Source organism: Hippocampus zosterae, chromosome 15, assembly GCF_025434085.1.
Source record: "Hippocampus zosterae strain Florida chromosome 15, ASM2543408v3, whole genome shotgun sequence".
Lineage (NCBI taxonomy): Eukaryota > Metazoa > Chordata > Actinopteri > Syngnathiformes > Syngnathidae > Hippocampus > Hippocampus zosterae.
Window position 1 is genome coordinate 15,534,848 of NC_067465.1, and position 16,722 is coordinate 15,551,569.

General features: G+C 43.3%; 4 protein-coding genes across 12 annotated transcripts in view; 2 read left to right on the plus strand and 2 right to left on the minus strand.

Moving 5' to 3' along the window:
* Positions 1-7,583, minus strand: part of snap47 (synaptosome associated protein 47) — a 415,166-nt gene extending 407,583 nt beyond the window's left edge. For 2 of the 6 annotated variants that reach the window (XM_052088518.1, XM_052088517.1), the window contains exons 1-3: positions 5,667-7,190; positions 4,226-4,722; positions 2,373-2,485 (exon numbers count right to left, since the gene is read on the minus strand). In XM_052088518.1, coding sequence (XP_051944478.1) covers positions 2,373-2,485; positions 4,226-4,722; positions 5,667-6,172 — 1,116 coding nt within the window. In that variant the 5' untranslated portion in view covers positions 6,173-7,190. The other 4 variants (XR_007967162.1, XR_007967161.1, XR_007967160.1 and 1 more) reach the window with 4 other exon arrangements.
* The window catches only part of higd1a (HIG1 hypoxia inducible domain family, member 1A), a 177,782-nt gene that overhangs the window by 121,120 nt on the left and 39,940 nt on the right, over positions 1-16,722 (plus strand). The gene's annotated exons all lie outside the window — the stretch shown is intronic.
* On the plus strand, positions 7,230-12,893 carry jmjd4 (jumonji domain containing 4). 2 transcript variants are annotated; one of them, XM_052088522.1, is made up of 6 exons: positions 7,230-7,668; positions 7,769-7,934; positions 9,450-9,575; positions 9,914-10,145; positions 10,810-10,956; positions 11,224-12,893. In XM_052088522.1, the coding sequence occupies exons 1-6, from the start codon at positions 7,416-7,418 to the stop codon at positions 11,545-11,547; spliced, it is 1,248 nt and encodes a 415-aa protein (XP_051944482.1). In that variant the 5' UTR covers positions 7,230-7,415; the 3' UTR covers positions 11,548-12,893. The 2 variants fall into 2 exon arrangements, with proteins under 2 accessions (XP_051944482.1, XP_051944481.1); XM_052088521.1 differs by having other exon boundaries at positions 7,233-7,668; positions 9,878-10,145.
* iba57 (iron-sulfur cluster assembly factor IBA57) lies at positions 12,732-15,255 on the minus strand. The gene is made up of 3 exons (XM_052088539.1): positions 14,796-15,255; positions 14,182-14,531; positions 12,732-13,348 (listed from the first exon to the last, which is right to left on the minus strand). Exons 1-3 carry the CDS (start codon positions 15,137-15,139, stop codon positions 12,942-12,944), a joined length of 1,101 nt encoding a protein of 366 aa, XP_051944499.1. The 5' UTR covers positions 15,140-15,255; the 3' UTR covers positions 12,732-12,941.

The following is a 16,722-nucleotide window of genomic DNA, read 5'->3' on the forward strand; positions in this document are numbered from 1 at the left end:
CTAGCCCCCCACCCTCTTTTTCTCCACTACAGATCCACGAACAGGACGTGAGACGGCTCTTCAAGCAGCAAAAGATCAAGAAAGCTCCGGGGCCCGACAAAGTGTCCCCCTCCTGCCTGAAAGTCTGCGCTGACCAGCTGGCTCCGGTCTTCACACAAATCTTCAACAGATCCCTGGAGCTGTGTGAGGTCCCATCCTGCTTCAAACAGTCTACCATCATCCCAGTTCCCAAGAAATCGGCAACATCGGAACTGAACGACTACAGGCCTGTCGCCCTGACGTCTGTGGTCATGAAGTCCTTTGAACGCCTTGTGCTGAATCACCTAAAGAACGTCACTGGACCCCAGCTGGACCCTCTCCAGTTTGCCTACCGGGCAAACAGGTCTGTGGAAGACGCAGTCAACATAGGTCTGCACTACATCCTCGAGCACCTCGACAGCACAGGGACCTACGCAAGGATTCTGTTTGTGGATTTCAGCTCTGCGTTCAACACCATCATCCCGGAACTCCTCACCCCCAAACTACTCCACCTCGGTGTGTCCCCTACGATCTGCCAGTGGATCCTCAGCTTCCTGACGGGACGGACACAACAGGTGAGACTGGGAGCAACAACATCATCAATACGCACTACCAGCACTGGTGCCCCACAGGGATGTGTCCTCTCGCCTCTGCTCTTCTCTCTCTACACAAACGATTGCACCTCAACAGATCCAGCTGTCAAACTCATAAAGTTCGCAGACGACACCACGGTCATCGGTCTCATCAAAGACGGCGACGAGTCTGCGTACCGCCAACAAGTGGAGCAGCTGGAGCTTTGGTGCGGCCGACACAACCTCGGGCTGAACACGCTCAAAACTGTAGAGATGATCGTGGACTTCAGGAAACATTCTTCTCCTCAGTTGCCCCTCACACTATCCAACTGCCCTGTGTCAACCGTCGAGACCTTCAAGTTCCTGGGAATCACAGTCTCCCAGGACATGAAGTGGGAAGTCAACACCATCTCCATCCTGAAAAGGGCCCGGCAGCGGATGTACTTCCTGAGGCTGCTGAGGAAGCATGGCCTGCCACAGGAGGTGCTACGACAGTTCTACACTGCAGTCATCGAATCAATCCTGTGTTCTTCCATCACGGTTTGGTTTGGGGCCGCCACAAAAAAGGACAAAATCCGACTTCAACGGACAGTTAGGACGGCAGAAAAAATCGTTGGCACCGCCCTACCCACTCTTGAGGACTTGCACACTGCAAGAATCAAGACAAGGGCACAGAAAATCCTCCTGGATCCCCCGCACCCTGCCCACCACCTTTTTCAGCCACTCCCCTCAGGCAGACGCTACAGATCCATGCGCACCAAATCCAGTAGACACTTAAACAGCTTCTTCCCTCTAGCCATTAACTCCTTAAACAGTCACTGACGTAGTCACTCTTCTTGCACCACAAAATGGTACTTCAAAACTAGTGGTTACTCTAAAATGGTTCAATGATTTTGTTGTTTACGATGATACTAGTGCAGCGTGTTATACCGGAGACAAATTCCTTGTGTGTTCTACATACTTGGCCAATAAAGATGATTCTGATTCTGATTCTTCTGATTCTGAATACACTTATTTGACACTTCATACAGCCAGTGTAGAAAGAAAAAAAATGGGAAAGAAATTGCAAAATTTACGATCAGCATTCACTTTCATTTACATCAATTTCTTGCATGTCTGTTACTTTGCTTCCTCCATCTTTCATTTTTATTACTTTTATCCTGTCTTCAAGCGTGAATGCTTTTCTTTTCTTAACTCCTTGGTCTGCAAGGGTCCGTTTTGTAGCCATTTTATCAATGCAACGTTCGTGTCTGAAACTAACAATAACAAATACTTCCTGGACTACTGCGCATGTGTAAACCAATGAAGTGGTTGCTGTTGCCATTTCCAAACGAAACAGTAGAGGTTGCTGTGGCATGCTGAGGCTGGATTAGACTTTTGCGTAAGGCTTGTTTTCCTTGTAGTGAATCTTGTTGCACGGCAAGAGCAGAGAAAAAGATGTTGTATAACAGAACAGGGGGACTTTTCGTCGTACGGGGAGCAGAAAAGTGGGAATGGCTTTTATACATGAACATTTTTTCACACAAGGGAGTATTTTCACCCATGTAGGTTTCGTTGTACAGTGAAACTCCTCTACGGTGTATTGGAATAAAAATGAAGAGTACACACATACGTTTTGTGCGTGTGTGTGTGGGTGTTTACATCTGAGATAAAATTTGCGACAGTGAAAAGCCCCCTGTTGTGAAAAATGTCTTTTTTCAATGTTGTTGTATGAGGAGGTTCACTGTAGAGGAGTTTCACTGTATGGTGATTTTTGCCGCAAAGGTTCCACGTACTGGTCACCTGCTTGAGCTCCTGTGTTTCGGCCTGGCTCATGGCGGGCTGGAGGACGTGCACCTGCAACTGGGACAGCTCCCCTGCCGGGACCTCCATCTCATGGCACCCGTGTAGCAAACCTGAGGTGGGGTGTAAGCGGAGGGTTACACAAGCGGAGAGTTACACAAGCATTTGTGTCATGAGAGAAGCAGATGGGCTCTCCAAGTATGTGCCGTGGTTTATGGACAAAGCTATACTGCCACTAAGTGGTCAAACTGTGTAATAACTGAAAGGGCCAAACGCTTGTGCTCTTGATTTCTCAAATAGACAGACGATACACGGAAGCCAGTTTGTACAGCATAAAGAGAGAGAGAGAGAGAGAGAGAGAGAGAGATATTTGAGGGGATAAAAAGCTGATGAAATGAATACTGAACTAAATGCTAGGCGTCTGGGGACCCCAGTTTGAGAACCACTGTAGGAGACAACCACGATCTGAGGAAATGCTAACAACTAATCGATTATCAAATGAATTGAAAACTGCTTCAGCAATCGAGTAATCGTTGAGAGCCGTTGTTTATCTTAAAACTGTGCAACATCCTCAAATTTCAGCCTCTCATATAAGATAAGATAAGAAAACCTTTATTAGTCTCGCAATGGAGAAATTCCCAATTCACAGCAGCAAAGTCATGAAAGGAAGAAGTAGAACAACAAAATATAGGAGCTGCTGGAATGGCAGCCACTCTCGCGGCGCCGTTTTGAAGTCACAATAACAAAAATTCTTTCTATTTGATTTCTGTAGTATATATATATACTTATATAGCACATTTCAGGGCAATTCAATTTGCTTCACACAGCCAAACGGCTAAAGACATTTGGAGGTGAAGTAAAATGAAGAAATGTAGCTTTTCAAAACTACAAAACATTTACAAACAAAATATTTAAAAATATTGAAAAGCAAACCGGACGTTGTATCGGTCTGTCGTGGTGAAGAAGGAGCTGAGCCAAAGGGCGAAGCTCTCAATTTACCGGTCGATCTACGTTCCAACCCTCATCTATGGTCACGAGCTATGGGTCGTGACCGAAAGAACGAGATCCCGGATACAAGCGGCCGAAATGAGTTTTCTCCGCAGGGTGTCCGTGCTCTCCCTTAGAGATAAGGTGAGAAGCTCGGTCATCCGGGAGGGGCTCCGAGTCGAGCCGCTTCTCCTCCACATCGAGAGGAGCCAGATGAGGTGGCTTGGGCATCTGATTCGGATGCCTCCTGAACGCCTCCCTGGTGAGGTGTTCCGGGCATGTCCCACCGGGAGGAGACCCCGAGGAAGACCCAGGACACGCTGGAGAGACTATGTCACCCAGCTGGCCTGGGAACGCCTCGGGATCCCCCGGGGAGAGCTGGAAGAAGTAGCTAGGGAGAGGGAAGTCTGGGCTTCCCTGCTAAAGCTGTTGCCCCCGCGACCCGGCCCCGGATAAGCGGTAGAAGATGGATGGATGGATGGATGAAAAGCAAACCTCAGTTTTATTTTGTTAAGCTGAAGGAAATGTTGGTTCTTCTCATATGTAATTTAATTTTGCCAGCTATATAACAGATCAATTGAACTGCTGTCATTTGGAGAAATAGATAAATATATGTGTAGCTGTGTGTCACCTGCATTGCCATAATAGCCAACATTGGCATCCTGAAGCATTTGACCCATGGGTAACAACAACAAAAGGGTCCAAGACTGACCCTTGAGGAACCCCAAATGGCATGGCCATCTGATCAGATAGTTAATTGTTTGTTGTTTAGGTGTTGTTTTTTTGTCACTAAACGATACCAAATAAACAACTATTGCTTAATAAACAGTAATCAGCGAAAAAATGCTTACTATTTCATACTTTACCGTCATGCAAAATGGCTGCTTCTGCGTCACCAGGTGATGAAACAGGCGTGGCCCGGAAAGCGGCGTACTCTACAGCGAACTGCACCTTCTTCTTGTACTGCATCTCCAGCACGGCTAGCGCCTCCGGCATCTTGGCCGACAGCAGCCGGCAGCGGACGTCGGGCCTACCGATGAAGCGCTGCCTCACCGTGATCTCGTACGGGCTGTGCACGCGGATCTCGTCCACCTCGCCGCGTTCGAAACGGTGCAGCAGATGGCAGGTGGCGTCGCGCACCTCCAATGAAGACGGCAGTACCAGCAGGCAGCCAGGCTTCAGGTCGCAGTCGCCGTTCTTGGACACCACGGCCGGGATGCTGGTAATCACTTTGCTCCGGATAGACTCTTTGGATGCGGTGGCGGCCGCCCGAGCTGCATCCTCCGCCTTGGCTTCCTGCTGAATCTTCCATGGGAGTTTACTGAAAGGCCACCAGGAAGGAGACTCCAGCTCTGATAAAAGTCTGCAAGATAAAAAGAGGAAAAAATGTTCAGCACAGAATGCAATCTACTGTGCACGGTTTTCCAACTAATATTTCCACATTAATTTCCTGCAAGAAATGTACAGCGGACGCTTGGTATGCAGTAGACCAGGTCTTTTGCCCAACACAATATCCGCTGTAACACTCCCACTCATGATCACAGACAATTGTTTACAGTGACTTGGAACGATCATAAAAAAAATCATCTCGGGTGACGAGTTATATGCTGCTTCACCAAGTCCTTGGTGTGAATTCCTTGCAGGAAAGAGGAAAGACTGTACCACAGAATCTGCTCTGTACAGTCTTTCCTCTCACGCCTCATGATCACAAATATACAATTGCTCATGGTTACTTGGAATAGAACTGTACAAGTAAAATAACCACAAGTGGTAAGCCACATGCTACTTCACCAATTTTTTTGTTTATTCCTTGAAAGAAAAAGAAGAAAATTAACATAACAGATGCAAACATTTAAGAGAGCTGCCTTATAGTCATAACCATACAACTGTTACTTGGAATGGGTGCAGTATAAAAGCAGAGTAACCTTGTATAATGAGCCACATGCTGCTTCACCAAGTGTTAATTAATAACAACAAGGACAGATTGTAGCGAGCACAAGTCTATTTTAATGCAGTATATGCCATCTTCCAACTTGCTGTCACACTTGTACAAATCAGTCAAACACATTTACGGCCACTTGAAACAATGTAGTGCAAAAATGACCTCAAATGATAAACCACATGCTGCTCCACAAAAGTCTAAACAAAATGGAATATGACTATGAATCGGAATAACTGAACTCATTTTACTTCTTGACAGATACTGTCAAGAGGGAAGAGTGTGAGAAGAACTCATCGGTTGCAATAAGTAATGTTCAGGTGGTTAACTAGTGTTTACTCTTGGACAATACAAAAAGAAAGTCGTACTTATCTGCTACTCCCAGGTCCGAGTCCATCTTCTCCAGGCCTTGCATCATGCTATCAAACTGCTCCCCCTGGTAGCTGAGGACCCTCCCGGTGTCCTCCAGTCTTCTCTGAGCTCCCGCGACGAGGTTGATGAGCTCTCGGCCCTTGGAGGACTCACTGCCAGGGACCCCACTCCTGCCCTCGGAGCCGGTGGGGGAGAGCAGGCGCTCTCTCCAGAAATGCTCCATCACGTTGTACACCACCACCCGGTTGGGCTTGAGGGAGCCAAACCAGTGCTTGACGTTGCCCTCTTCCAGCACAGTCAGGGTGCTGAAGATGAGGCTGGACGATTCCATTTTCATCTCCATGATGCGGGAGAGGCGGAAACTGGCGAGGGTCTCCTTGGTTTGGTTCGAGACGAAACGCACCGCGCGTCTACTCAAGGACAACATGCCGTTCTCCCACCTTTTGTTCGAGGTGAGGTAGTAGGAGCCGGGCCAGCTGTGGATGGTAGCGTCGAGGCTCATTTTAAGAGTTGATGACCGAACTTTCGGTCTTGCAGCTCACATGCTCACGACGCTGCTTCGTTTACTGAGCTAAACTGTTTGAAACCAGTCTCTTTCTTAAAAATAATACTGATCATGGAAGTACAGTACTACCAAACGTTTCGACTCATTTGGCTGCCTGTTTATCATGGACGTGACGTCACGAATGCGGTGTTGCGGTGTGCTGTGTTCGACGTTCAAGACCGTTGATATGACCCCGACTACATTTTTAATTGTTGATCACCTCAACTTCGAGTCACCTTGACCGTTTCAAAAAGTTAATATTCTCTTGATAATTTCCTCCCAGATAAATCATAATTAATAAAAAACTTTGTGTCGTTTCACTGCATATTTTAATCGCTTAGTGACGTCACTGGTGATGTTTACTGTAGCTGATCCAACTCGAAAACCGCCTACCTTGTGTTTGCTTTTACAGACGCTGTTTTACCATTGAGATACCATGTCTGAGATCAAATCAACACTCAATAATGTTAGCACTCAGAACAATTTCATTTCCCACACAATTGTCGTTTTGCGTCGCAGGTTGTCAAGGAATCTGAAGTGACGTACAAGTGCTGTCCAAATTGAGTTTATAATTTTCCGATTTGAAAGTCCTCTGACCGAGTCAAGAGACCGATTGATCTAATACCAAGTCAATGTTTTAAGACATTTCAATATTTGACAGTGTCACCGTCGAATGGGTTAAATGTTCCTCAACATGCAACGTGAAAAACAATGAAATACAACCAGTATTAGATTTAGATTCCGCGTCTTGTTATAACGGATGTGGCGTCACCGATGATGCGTTGCAGTATTTACTGGTCGAGTGCGTATCCAATCGCTACAGTTGTTTTAGATAACATTAAAATCATTTACTGCGTTGCCCTCGTGTCAGATAAACTCGATAAAATATTTCAACATTAATTTGCAAATATTCCTGCAGTATTGTAGGTAGTTAGGCAAGTGGTTCGTGTTGTTTGGCAGCATGAGTGGTAACGGAAGTTACCTCTTGGTAAATTATGTTTCAATGTTTACTGTCCGACTTGAAAGTCCTCTGAGAGAATGGTCCACTGCGACAATGCTTTTGGACAAATGAAATCTGCTAGCAAAGACACAGGGGGTTCCTTAAAATTATCGGACTCGTTCTCTTAAATTTTTAAACTAAACGAGTATTTCCTTTCTTTTTAAAAATTATTTCTCGATTTAACATAATTTTCGCATCATCATGGACAGGGACGCTTACCGCAACTGTTGCAGTCTGGTCAAAATCCCTCGGCAGTCCTACGAACAGTTCTGCTCGTCGCATTTCGTCGACTACATCGACAAAGATTTGTCTTACCCCAAATTCTTCAAAATGTACCTGCTTCCCAATCACCCGTGCGTCTTTTCCAAGGTATTTACTGAGGAGTGGAAGTGTAGGAAACAATGGGTGACTGAGGAGGGAAAGCCTCACTTCCAGAAGCTGCTGCGAGAATTTGGTAAAAATATACTGTATTTTTTTAATGGTACAAACTTCCCCTTGCAAACGCTTTATTATTTCAAACATTTTGTTTTTTGTTTATGTTTTTTCTCTCTCAGGGGAAACTCCCGTTCCTGTGGCCAACTGCAACGCAAAAGAATACAATGCAAACCCAAAGCAAGTGATGCCTTTTAAAGAATTCATCCAGTACTGGAAGGAGCACATCCAGAATGGATATTCATCCCCTAAAGGATGTCTCTATCTGAAAGACTGGCATATGTCCAGGTACAATACACTACACTACATATGAAATACAAGCATGTAACAACAGCCAGCCGTCTTCTATCTAGAGCCGATTCCAGTTGACTTTGGACACGAAGTGGGGTACACCCAGGACTTGCTGCCAGTAGATCGCAGGGCACATGTTAACAAACAAACATTCACACTCACATTCATACAATTTGGAGCAATGGTGTACAAACTGTGGCCCGTTGTTCATTTTTTGGCAGCTCGCGGAATGTACTAATTTATAACTTTCGACATGGCCTGCAGTGCAATTAAAAACAAAAAAATAAGACACATTCCTTGGTTTGTTCTTTTACGTTCTTTCCCAATAAAGATGATTCTGATTGTGGTTTGATAAGTTAAAGTCAAAAAGTGGCCCTTGGATCTTTCTGCTTTTCTGTATGCAACCTTCAGAAGAAAAAGTTTGGACACCTCTGACAATAAACTTAACATGCAAGTGTGTGGAATGTGAGAATAAGCCATAGTGAGGACCTGAAAAAAATCAATGCAAGTGTGGGAGAACATACAAACTGTTTTTAATATAACAAAACATGAAGTTATGTAAACACACGAACATTCAAAGGGTTAATAAGCACCAACCATAGCTCTTTTTTATGTGTATGGTATGGAATCTTTATGGCCTATATCCTCCTGACTACCAGGAAAAAAATGTTGTACAATCACATTTATTTTGAAATTCCCCAATCTATGTAAAGTAATTGGACTACTCCAAAAGAAATTTTTGAAATCCCACTACATTATTTAAACAGGCTCAAATACACTTAAAACAACTCAAACAACACTTTAACGTGTTCATAAGAGTCTTATAGTTAAAATGCCAACATCAACATCATCATTTCAAGACAAAATGTGTTTGATAAAAAGTATTACTTTTCCTCTTCCCATAAAAAGTGCTTGCACTGAGGGAAGCCATTCTCTTACTTGTTCTAACCCCTACAAATTTGGTATCATTGGAAAGCAATGAATGTCCTCTTTAGAGTAACAAAAGGAGTTAATGCGATTGCGGGCACTGGGTGGGAGATATTTATGATAAGATAAGATAAGATAAGATATCCTTTATTTGTCCCACACTGGGGAAATTTACAGCCTCCAGCAGCAAGAATGTAGGTAGAAAGAAGAAAAAACAAAACAACAAACACGGTTCAATTAAGTGCAATATAAACACAAAATGGATAAATCGCAGTGCTATTTACATTTGTCTTTCACATCATTTAATTATTATTATTATTATTATTGTTGTTATTTTTTTATTCAGCAGCCTGTTCACAAATGTTCCCTACAGAGGACAAATTTGTACTACTGGTAGTCAGGAGGATAAAGGTATATTACTTAATTTTTGATTGTATATTATTTAAATTATTTTTTTTTTGTGTGAACAAAAAAACATGGGTTGTACACCCACACTGACCTTTAAAAAACAAATACAATTGATATTGAATTTTTAAAAAAAACAACAACTGTATGTGTAATGATATTATCTTTGGATCGCCACAGGGACTTTCCGGAGCATCACGTTTATACCACCCCCATGTTCTTTACCTCTGACTGGCTGAATGAATACTGGGACGCACTTGAAGTGGATGACTACCGCTTTGTCTACATGGGGCCCAAAGGATCGTGGTAAGGATTTTGGTGATGAAATTGCATGAATGACTACTGATGGATTTTTCCATTCATATTCAGCATGAGTTGTCTTTACTTGCAAGTGACAGAAGAGATTGTAAAGAGTGGATGCTAATTACTGTAATTAATTGAACATATAATGCACTATATAAGTGATTAAAACCCAGATTTTATAGCTGTTTATTGAAAGTGACTGTTTTTTTTTGCCAAATATATTCTTTTAGTTATATTTCTTCTTTTTATTTTTTAGCCTCCTAAGTGCTAGATTAGCTAAACATTATTGCCGCAATTTCCCACAGGACTCCATTCCATGCTGATGTTTTCCGCTCGTACAGTTGGTCGGCCAACATCTGCGGCAGGAAGAAGTGGCTGCTGTATCCCCCTGGGCAGGAGGAGTTCCTGAGAGACACGCATGGCAACCTCCCCTATGATGTCACGTCGGCCGAAATTCACAACGGGAGCCTTTTCCCGCGCTCCCAGGAGGCCTGCCAGCCTCTTGAGATCATCCAGGAGGCTGGTGAAATTATTTTTGTGCCCAGTGGATGGCACCATCAGGTTTATAATCTGGTATGTTCAAATCAAGGGGTTCTAATAGGTAATGCATTCTGTAAAATGTACTTTTTGATTGTTTGTATACAAATTATTGGATGTCAGGCATTGACCTTGGCCTAAAAAAAACAAAAATCCATATCATTCGAGCCCTGGCGATTACAGTACTGAAATCCGTACTCGCCATTGGCACAGCTCTGAGGCTCAGAGGGGATTGAGCCTTTTCTGTTGCTGGTCCCTCTCTCTGGAATGACCTCCCACTGAACATTCGGCAAGCCTCCTCGCTGCCCATCTTCAAAACCCTCCTCAAAACTCACTTGTATTCTTTGGCATTCGACTCAGCATGACTTAGATTTGTTCTTGGTTTTACTGTTTGGTGCTTTCTACCGCCTTTATTACCGATTTGTCTTACTGTTTATTGTGCATGTTAAATTGATCCATGTACAGCACTTTGTATGCAGCGATGGTTGTTTCAACAAGGTTTGAAAGAGAGGGTGTATTGATTGCTATCGTCCTTGGCCCATGGGTTATTTTTCCATAATCGTCACAGACATATTGTTCAGACACCCGAGAACATTGGTTTTAAATGCTGGGGGGGCATGATGTCTCCTTTAACTTTTAATCATAGGCTTGTGCCATCAAGGCTGCTCATTTAAAAAATGGTCCTGACATTTTCTTGTAGGAGGACACCATTTCCATCAATCACAACTGGCTGAATGGCTGCAACGTGGACATCATGTGGCAGTTCCTGCAGAACGAGCTGTCTTCGGTGCAGAAGGAGATTGACGAGTGGAGAAACACCATGGATTCGTGGCATCAGCACTGTCAGGTACCCAGCAGCATTCAATAAACGGCTGAAAAGTACATCTGGGAATGTGGCTCTCTTTTCCCACATGCAAGGCATTACAGTATACTTTAAACATCCACAAAAAATGTTTGGAGGAGCGTCAATTATAAACTCTAATGTAGCTGGTGGTTATCACGCTTGACAAAGAACTACATTATAAGAGGCTAAAGAAGAAGTAAAACACTTGCTGGGGTCATCCGAAGCCACGTGAGTTCTGCTCATTCTGATGCTTTGAACTTCCACTTCCAGGTCATCATGAAGGCCTGCTCAGGCATCGACTATAAGGAGTTTGCGTCGTTCCTCAAAATCGTGGCGGACAACCGTATGACTTTCTTGAACGCCCGCAGCTCCGGAGACGCCACCGTCTACCCGCGCCACCTTTCCGAGGCGCTCGTCACCCTCGGGCCTTGCCACGCTGCCTTCGACTTGCAACGGGTGGCCCACATCCTGGAGCTCCTGCTGTGTAACGACGATTTCAAGAGGCTGGACCACTCGCAGCCGGAAACATTGTTACAGCAAATTCGGGACACCATACAGTCCACCAGAGGGCAGCATCTTCTTTATCAAGACTGAGCGGTCGAGTGAAATGGGGTTCCTAGGGGCAGACGTTTTTTTTCTCATATGAATCCCTTAACTTTAGCTGTGAACATATTTTGAGTTGGACAATTGGCATGAGAGTTCATGAAAGTTAATGTTTTTATTTTTTCTACAAATTGAAACCGTTCCTCTGTGTTTTAATAACACTGGTCAACTAATTTTTACAAAAATCAGATCTCATTGGTCGGTGAATTTTTTTCTTAAGAACATCAGGCTTTCATTATAATATTAGAAATTTAATGTCAATAGTGATACGTTTAGTAGTGTATTTATGTATTAAGGCTTAGGTTCAGCAACAGGTGAAATTCTATGAACATGGCCATAAGTTACAACACATGGTAAAATCTGTACTGCGCAAGCTTTTATAAGTCAAATTTTAAGACAAAACAATGAAAATATCTAAAAAAATCTGGTGTTCCAGAAAAAAAAGTCGACGTTTTTTCAAATGAGCGTCAAAAATATGTTTAGAGATGCAGACAGCCGTTTCAGATTTTAAAAATTGCTTTTGACCGGTGTAACCTTGATGTTCTTGTCAAATTACCCCGAAGTATTAAGAATTGCAACACATACAATATTTGGTGCCTTGCTGAAGTTAGCCTGTTTTCAGGCGGCTGTCCTGTTGTCTCATGCAAAGGAGCCACTGCTCACCCGAGCCACTCTACTGTGTGCTATGCCAATGCAGATCTGGCTTTTGTTACTATAACAACTATGGACGGCGCTTGATCACTTTAATCATCAAACCATCTAATTAAATGTCAATAATTTTGTGGATCCAGGCATGTGGCTTATTAAATTGAGACATCAGCAAGCAGCACTGCTTACCTTTTGGCTTTTACATGATGGTTCTTCAGTGTAGTTGCTTGACAATAGCCCAGTGTTTGAGTGGTATTATCTAAATTAAAATATGACATCACAGCAAGGCCAAATTCTGAACAGCTCATTTGCAGAACTATTATCAGAAATTGGTAGCTAGCAAAAGGCTTACTTGGTTGTTTAAATGTTCTCAGTGGAAAACAATCAAATAGGATGATACTGTATTTCGTTGCCTCATAAGCCTCAACGGCCTTGGAGTGTTTTGCAGAATTTTGGAACCTCGTTTTGACATACTTGTGAGCCTGGAAATAACTTGAATGCAAATGAAAAGATGACACGAAAGGCACTTATTACATTAATCTAATATTTATTGCATACGGCATCATATGTCATGTTTAGTTAAAGCTCAAGACATTTTATGACATGATTGGTTTGTCGCTGTGAAGTGCATGTGTCAATCTCATTGTTTGCCCTTTAAAAATAAACACAGTCAAGTTGTGACATTGAAACAGCACTCGAGGCCTCCATTTGAAACATGTCAGGAGCACTCATGTAAGTCACGTAGAAGCTCCCGAGTCACTTTTCTCGTTTTCAGGCCACCAGTTGGGCACGGAGGCCTCGAGCGTCACTTGGGTGTTGTCGACACATTTGACCATCAGCACCTCCTTGGCGTGAGCCAGGCGGATCAGGCTCAGGCCCAGATTTCCCAGCCCTGCGCGGTGCTTCCCGGCCGGCTTGCCTGACTTTGTGTGTAGCGACGTTCCCTCCTCCAGGCTTTGGACGGGCGCCGAGGCACGCACTGGCATGAGGCGCTTGCGAATCACGCCGGTGTGATGAGTCCTGGCTGTCAGCTCCTGGCCGATATAGCAGCCCTTGCTGAAACTGATGCCTTGCATGTAGACTAAGTTGGACTCGAGTGGCAGCGCCACTCCTGGAGGAAGGTCTTTCACTCCCTCTGGAAGTCCTGGACAACAATGACAACAGAAACAAAAAGGAAAAAACAGGCGTTCTTTCTTTTGAAAGGAATTGTGTGTGGAAAGCCCGCCCTCCACCACGGCTTGGCCTCGGTTCAAAACAAATCAAATGTGTTTATTTACTGTCACGTATACTTCATGAGCAACATCACTCTTCCAAGGGGAAAGGGTACTATTACTGCCTAGATCGGGAGTCGGCAACACGTGGCTCCAGACCCGCATGCGGCTCTTTAGCGGCATCTAGTGACTCCCTGGAGCTTAATGAAAAACGTTAGAAAATGGAAAAAGATATTGATAGTCGGCTAAAATAGCTCAAATAGATATAGATACATGTTGCAGCTCCGAAAAAGGAGAGCTGAGGTGTTGGTTTTTTTAAAACATGCACTTTATTTGTGCTTTTAACAGTCTTGACAAACACAGGCACGTCTACGCTAGACTCCGTGCCTTCTCTCCTCGCTCGACTCGAGAGGCATTCAAAGACAGTCTCAGAAAAAGGGAAATTAATGATCACTTCAACGACACTAAGAAAAGTGAAAATAATGCGCCAAAACATCACAAAATAAATTATATGGGGGCGTTTGTGAACACAACAAAGGAATGAATAACATCAACAATTCTGAGACAGTCCAGTCCCCTACATATGTTGCATGTGTTTCCTTCATTGTAAGTTTTATAGAAGGCTTTTATTGTTTTGTGGCTCCAGACATATTTGTTTTTTTTTGTCCTATATGGCTCTTTCAACATTTTGGGTTGCCAACCCCTGGCGTAGTTGGACACATTGCAATGTCTAAACAAGAAGAGCGACACCACATTTGACTCTTACCTATTGAATAGCGATGCCTGTGGTACTCCTCTGTGTCACCTTTCTGACATGATGCAATCACATCTAAGGGGTCAGACTGACTTTCCAGAACCAACCTCCAGCCCATGTCCTGTGTCCGCGGGTCCTTCTCCCACACAACTGCCTTTTCTGGTGAGGACAGCTCGGGCTTACTGAAACGTTGGCTGTAACTTTGTTGCAGGGGTAGCACGGCCCAAGCAAAAAGGTCAGGACATGGGTTGATGTTGATCTTTCTGCGGATCTTGTAGACTTTCAGGTGACTCAAGAGCGAGTCTGTCACTGCGCTGTCACATTCCAGAAGGATGGCACTTCCTCTCGCAGCTTCCTTTTGACTGGAAGTAAATATAACATGAGGAAAGTCCTAATTCTCTATTTCTGTCCATCTATTTTCTATCACACCTATCCTCATTCAGGGTTACTATGGGCAACTTAAAGTCTTTCATGAAACTACTGTATCACACATGTTTTAAGAAGGAAAACTGTAGAAATCCCACACAAGCACTGGGAGAACATGCAAACTCAGCATAGGAACTGTGAGGTAAACATGCATGATTCTCTCTCTCATTGCCAAATTTTCGCCAAGGCACCAAAATTACCTGTACAAAATGACGTCATAGAGCGTTCTCCCCTGGACGTTGAGCATATGTGCGTACACGGCCCCGCCGCTGGCGTCCTCGAGCTGATGCACGTCGTTAGTAAGCAGTCCCTGAAGGAAGGAACTAGCCTCGGCTCCCTCGATCTGGACGAGCGCCCTGTGGGCCAAGCGGTAGCAAGCCAACTTGCCCGGTGCGGCCAGGTTGTCAAGCGCCTCCTGGCTATACCTCATCACCCGGAGTCCTGCTCGAGCCGGAACACTGACGCCGAAGCCGTATTTGCTCGCGACGCCACCGAGGGGACCGCTGGAGGTGAGCACCCGCCTCACGATAGAAGACAACTTCATGATGAACACCTCCACGGTTGATCACTGAGTGGGGAAAAGATCGAAAGTAACTGGATGCTGCGTTCTACAGGACACCACAGGGGTCGCCATTTTGTATACCCATAATCCTTTGCTAGTGGAGCACGTGAGGGGCTGAGGCCGGATGTCAACAAGTGCTCAGTCAGAATGACTCAAATCACTCTTATTCGACATTTTACAAAGCTACTTATTAAAAACAAAACAACAACACCAGATAAAAAAACATTATTGTGCTTTAACCACAGCGTGCCTCCTCAAATGTATTCCGATGGTTCAGTGCTCATATAAAGTTTTTATTTAAACGTTTATGGATCAGTTGAATGAGTTTACTTCACGAAACTAACATTAAATTTAAGATATTATTATGTTAAAAAATACAGCAGTAGTCTAATCAAAATCTTTTGGCATAAAAAATACAACAATCGTGTCATCAAAAATAACGAGTAATAGGCAGTCAGCGTGAGTACCGTAGCCTCTTTGGGACACCCTGTATGTATGGACAGTTCATCACGTGAAAATTAGTTCCGTCATAGCTAGATGACTAGATATTATGAACCAAAAAAAAAGAAAATTAAACAAATAATTTATGAAATAATATTTGTCGTATGACATGAATTATTTTATAATAAATCACACTTACTGTAAAAATATAATTGACAACTATTCATTTTGTGTTCCACTTTTATTTTAAAATGCTTATACAGTACATGATTGTAAGAGTGTTTTGAAATGTGTATGTCATAACCAAAGTACAAAATATCAAAATATTCATTTGTTCATTCATTCATCTTCCGAGCCGCTTGATCCTCACTCGGGTCGCGGTCAAAATATTATGCCAAATTATATTTGCCAAAAAAAGCAAAACATTACATATAAATATTAAAATGACAAAATCAGTATTATGTATAATCAGGAATATGTCATAATATAATAACTAATAAGAGTAAGATGAAAAAAGAACTGCTAATATTCTGCACATATATATATAGTGTGAATACTGAGAGGACAAATCTTTTATACAAATGTATTATCATATGTGGAAAATAGTGGTCCTTCTATTTATGTATAATAGCTGAGTCATCATAAAAATATGAGTTTTGAGATTGCTGATACAGTCAAGCATTTACATGTATTTTAAAAATTACTAATGTTTCACAGTGTGTGTGTGTGTGTGTGTGTGTGTGGTAACACTTTACATACTGTATACATACTGTGCAGCTCATTTCAGGTGGTTGACGTAGTTATTTGTACCCATTTGCAAAGTATTTACTTCTCTCACAATAAGAACAAAGCTGTCACAGCGCAACAATGCACCTATGATGTGACAGCATCACCACAAGATCATAGACATTAAGGGTAATTTGTAGATTGCAATGATGATGACGATGATGATGATGATTTGCCAATCTGACCAATTTGCAGCACTGTAATCGTCGATCCTAATCGACAAGTGTAATTCAGCGGCTTAATGTCTCTATCTTATTTTTCATGATTCAGTAGTAGAACATGGCTTGGTTTCACCAAAATCAGTGGTTTCTGACCAAAAATGGAGAGAGGAAGCTTTT